Source organism: Centruroides vittatus, unplaced genomic scaffold (assembly GCF_030686945.1).
Source record: "Centruroides vittatus isolate TY-2023 unplaced genomic scaffold, ASM3068694v2 contig_705, whole genome shotgun sequence".
In the NCBI taxonomy this organism is placed as follows: domain Eukaryota; kingdom Metazoa; phylum Arthropoda; class Arachnida; order Scorpiones; family Buthidae; genus Centruroides; species Centruroides vittatus.
Window position 1 is genome coordinate 162,497 of NW_027122447.1, and position 5,278 is coordinate 167,774.

The 5,278-nt window shown below is 42.4% G+C and overlaps 1 protein-coding gene across 1 annotated transcript; it reads right to left on the reverse strand.

Moving 5' to 3' along the window:
* Positions 1-3,448: 3,448 nt before the first annotated feature.
* Positions 3,449-4,396, reverse strand: LOC136980545 (uncharacterized). Its single transcript, XM_067276674.1, has one exon. The coding sequence runs from the start codon at positions 4,394-4,396 to the stop codon at positions 3,449-3,451; it is 948 nt and encodes a 315-aa protein (XP_067132775.1).
* Between the last annotated feature and the right edge of the window lie 882 nt (positions 4,397-5,278).

Sequence of the window (5,278 nt, forward strand, 5' to 3'; positions counted from 1 at the left end):
AGGTGAAGAAGTAATGGCCGTACTAAGTCGTTGGGGTTTTGTGATTCTGAATAATCAGTCTTTAATCCCTACTTTTGTATCTTCAACGGGTGTTTCATTTATTGATATTGCGGCTTGTTCGTCGCAATTAGAACGGTTTATACCGAAGTGTGAGGTGTCCCATGATTATACTTCCTCGGACCATGCATTACTATCATATGAGATTAATTTTAGTATTAGACAGCAGGTATTAAATAAAGAATTATTTTTTTACAAAACATAATGTTAATTGAGAGAGATTTCGGGCAACTGTAAGTAGGTATATAGAGCAAAATAGAGTTATAGAAATTAATAACAAACAAAATGTGCTTCAGTGTTGTGAGGTCGTCCACGAGTCTCTTTCTTGGGCTATGAATAGAGAATCAAAATGTAGGAGTAAAGTTAAGTTTAGATCAAGTTGGTGGTCTTTGGATTTGGACAATCTGCGACGTGAGGTATTTAAGAAACGTAAGATGTTTCAACGTGAAAAAATCTAATACGTCGTCGGGATCGTTTAGAGGAATACAGTGTTTTATTTAAGGGAGTACAAGAGGAAGGTTCGGCAAGCAAAGGTTACTAGCTGGCGTAATTATGTAGAGTCAAGCTCAAATAGGGACGTATGGGGGGTCCCATATAAAGTTGTACGTGAAAAGATGAGGGTAGTAAATGTACTGTGTGCTGTCCGGAGCGAAATCGGGTTTCCGATAGATTGGGATAGCTCGGTGAGGAATTTATTTGCGATATTGTTCCCTGATGATAATTGTGAGGAAGATACGGAGGAACAGCGGAATGTAAGAGCAGGTAATGATAAGTATCACTCAACAGTACATTCAGCAGTTTTCTCAATAAAAGATTTAGATAAAGTAGTCATTAAGCTTAAAGGAAGGAAGGCACCTGGTTTAGATGGGCTCTTATATATTATGATTAAAAAAGTTTATCTAGTAATTAGATATGAGTTGCTAAGACTATTTAATAGTTGCTTAATAAATGGTATGTTTCCCGATAGATGGAAAATTGCAAAAGTGATAGTTTTATTAAAGGATAAAGACAGAGATCGCGGATTGCCTAAATCATATAGACCAATATGTTTGTTGTCTGTAATAGAAAAGATTTATGAGAAATTGCTAAAGTTAAGACTACATATGCTTTTTGACAATTACCTAGATAGTTATCAGTTTGCTTTCAGAGAAGGTCGTTCCACTACAGATGCAATTCGTACTTTAAAGATATGGAAACAGGATTCTAATTGTAAATATGTTCTAGTTATTTCTGGATATTAGTGGGGCATTCGACAATATCTGGTGGCCGGCTGTCCTATGGGTTCTTCAGCAAAATAATTGCCCAATGGATTTATACTGTGTATTTAAAGATTATTTTCGGAAACGGGCTGAAAATATGTTCATGGGTCTGAGCAAGTTATTAAATATGTAAGAGTTGCCCACAAGGGTCAGTTCTGGGCCCGGAGTTTTGGAACCTTGTTTTCAATGATGTCCTGACTGGTCTAAGAAATTCTGGATGTCGGTATTTAGCCTATGCAGACGACATAGTAATTCTTGTTGAAGGGAACAATAGGTTGGATTTAGAACGGAAAGGTAGTGAGGCGCTCCGATATGTTCGTAAAAAGCTTAGTGAAATAAAACTGCAACTTGCCTCTGCAAAATCGGGGATGTTGCTTCTGAGGGGTGTCCTCAGCCCGGATCGCCCCCCCCAGCGTGAGGGTAGATGGACAATCTATCCCAGCGCACAGTCTCAACGTTACCTTTGGTCTTCGACTATGAGTTGGTATGTCTGTGGCCGACCATATAGAAAATGTTACGATGAAAGCTGTTAATCAGTTTGGAAAACTACAGGGGCTATTGAGCTCAGAGTGGGGGTTGCGGCTTCCCGCCCTGAGGATCCTATATAGACTCCTTTTCATTCCTATTGTAACATATGCCGCTGGAGTGTGGGGCGACGCGCTAGGGCCCCCTCATAGGAGAAAGCTTTTATAGGCACAACCTGCCGCTTTACTGATTATGACTAGAGCATATCTAACAACGTCCACTATGGCTTTTACAGGTATTAGCTAATGAGCTACCTCTTGACTTAGAAGTTAAGTGTGCACATTATAATTATTTAGTCCGGATAAACTTACCTTTTTGGCTTGGTACTTTGAGGTATCCTGAAGACTGTATGAAACTGCCGACTTCTCAGATAAAAATGATGATCAGGAATCAATTGAACAAGAAGTGGGATGCTAGGTAGATGGCCTCAGACAAAGGATGGCAAACAGCTTTGTTTTTTCCATCTGTCATGAAGAGGGCCTGTAGGAAGTGGGTTACACCAGACTTTTATTCAAGTCAAGTATTGTCGGGGCACATGGACTTTACGGCAAAGCTATTTGGTTTTGCCCTAAAACTAGAAACATACTTCCTCCAGGAATCCCTTTGGCTTTGCCTCCTTATTTTTCTGGCATTTGCCTTTGCTTTTTTAAAAGCTATCAAATTCTCAGCAGTGGGGTATCTTCTGAAAATCCCCCATGCTTTCTTTTGTTTTTTAAATGCTGCCTCGCAATTCTGATCCCACCATGGTTTCGGATGTTTTGGATATCTGGTTGACGTTTTCCCCATTGTTTTTTCGGCTGCCTGAATAATACTGGAAGTGACAACTTCAACTGCATCATTGATATCAGCAGTATTGACCATTTCCTCAGTGATGTTAGCCAAAGAGGAAAATGCAGGCCAATCTGCCGTTTCAAATTTCCAGCGTGGTGGACGGGCTGTTTCACAGCTTTCTCTGCCTCGATATTTTAAAAATATTGGGAAGTGGTCACTGGAGAGTGGATTAGATCCAACCTCCCATGTAAACGCTGAAAACAGATTTGGGGTTGCTAATGATAGATCAATGGCAGTAAATGTTCTTGTTGGGGCGTGGAAGTATGTCACTTCTCCAGTATTAAATAAATACAGTTGGTGATTGCCTATAAATCTCTCAATGGCCCTGCCTCGACGGTTTATGTCAAGACTGCCCCACATTGGATTGTGGCCATTGAAATCACCAAGTAAAAGGAATGGAGTCGGCAGTTGTTCAACCAAGGCATCCAATTCATCTTCATCGACTCTGACATCTGGTGGCAAGTATATGGAACAAACTGTGACAGTTACTCCAATAGAAATTCTGACTGCCACAGCTTGCAGCTCTGTTGTTATTTGTACCGGTAAGGACGGGATGCAGTTTGAAACCAGTATAGCCACACCTCCACTGGCGCGGTTGTGGCTATCATCATCCTTGCGGTAGAGTCCAAATCCTTTTAAAGATATTTTTTCTCCAGGTTTTAAATGTGTTTCCTGGAGTGCCACGCAGAGAGATGTGGTAGGTGATGTCAGGTGTTTAACGTCAGAGAAGTTGTTGCGGAAACCACGACAGTTCCACTGAATTATTTTATAATCCATTATGTGTTTGATACAGCATTCTTTGCAAAAGTGTCCCTCTTCAATTTAACTGATGATTTTCCTTTTAGAGGCGATGTTGTTTGGGTCACCTCCAGTTTATTCTCTTCGTCAGAGATATCAGAGAACTCACTCATCGACTGAGCCTCCGATTTTTTGGATTTGGAGAGTGCTGCTTTCACTCTCTGTTTGTTTAGTGGGTTCTTACTCGCTTTTTTGGAACCCACATTCCTAGTTGTTATCCCAGTTTTTGGTAGAGGTGTTTTTGCTTTTGTACTTTCCTGTTCTGGTGTTTTCATAGATGGGAGTATTAAACATTTCGCATGGCGTGTAAAAGATTCACTTGGGGATACAGAAATCTCTGTTTGAACCCCACATGTGTTAGTAGATTTCAACACGGCAGCAAATGTCTTTTGTTGCATAGGTGCACTTGGAGTGACCATACGACGAGCCTCTGGATATGAGATGTTTTTCATAGTTTTTACCCGTTGGATCTCTTTTTCTCTTTGCCATGCGGTACACTTTCGTGAGTAGGAAGGATGGGCATCTTTGCAGTTCACACAGTGTGGCGTACTTTTACATTCAGTACTGTTGTGACCTTCAGTTCCACACTGTGCGCACAAGTTTTTGCCTCGACAAGAGGTCTGGGAATGTCCAAATCGCTGGCATTTAAAGCAACGCAGCGGATTTGGAATATACGGACGAACTGCGCAGCGCAGATATCCTGCTGTAACGAAAGATGGCAGTGTCGGGTTGTTGAATGTGATAATTAAATGTTTAGTGGGTATCAACTTGCCGTCTCGACGGATCGAAATGCGTCGGACAGAAGTGACACCTTGGTCCGAGAGGCCGATCTGAATGTCTGATTCGTCTTCAGACATCAAGTCAAACTCAGATATCACACCACGTGATGAGTTCAAACTTCCGTGTGGTGTGACCGATATTCCCATGTCTCCAAGAGTTGTAATTGACAAAAGCTTTGTTGTTTGTTGAGGAGAGGCTGTTTCTACAAGTAAGTCCCCTGACCTCAATTTTTGAATTTTTTTCAAATGCCCAATGGTTGATTCAAACAGCTTTTGAATCAAAAAGGGGGAACACTTAGCAAGGGGTTTTTCTCCAGTTGCATGTACTATTAAGTAAGCAGGTTGGCTGGAGGTCTTTACTTTGGTCGCTTGAATTGAGTTTTTGCAATCCATATTTAAGAATGTATATTCAGCTCCTAGTGACCCCACCCACCATGGGGCCCAACAGGGGGATGCCGTCACATGGGAGACTCCCATAGACCGTCGCACCAGGGTTTCCCAGGAGCTATACCCTCACAATGCAGTCAAGAAGAGCACACCTTGTCTGACGTGTCTGCCCGGTCTGCATCGATCGGTTGACTCCAAGCCGAGGTCAACAATGACTCAACGACCAGCCGATTGACTCAAACGGAGCCTGATTTGAGCCTCCCGTTTATCCGAAGCAGGGGCCAAAGCAGTGTGTTGGGGACGGTATGTTGCCCCTCAACTACCAGGATCCCCCTTTCCGGCATACGGGACACCACGCACGGCAAACACGTGGGTGGGCGTTCAGATCCCAGGGATGGTAAAGAAGAGATACTAAACCATCTCTGGGAGGTCCCCTCACCACGGACAGGAACCCACATCAAGGGGCCTAGTGGATTCAGACCTGTGTGAGTGTGGGGAGAAAGACAGACATGGACACACACAAGTGGTCAAGAGTAACTGAGATACGAAATACTTGTACCTTTCTTGATGCCTCTCATAGCGGAAACATACATTATCTACGTGAACTTGTGTTAACCAAACGCGTCTTCATAAATGTTTTTA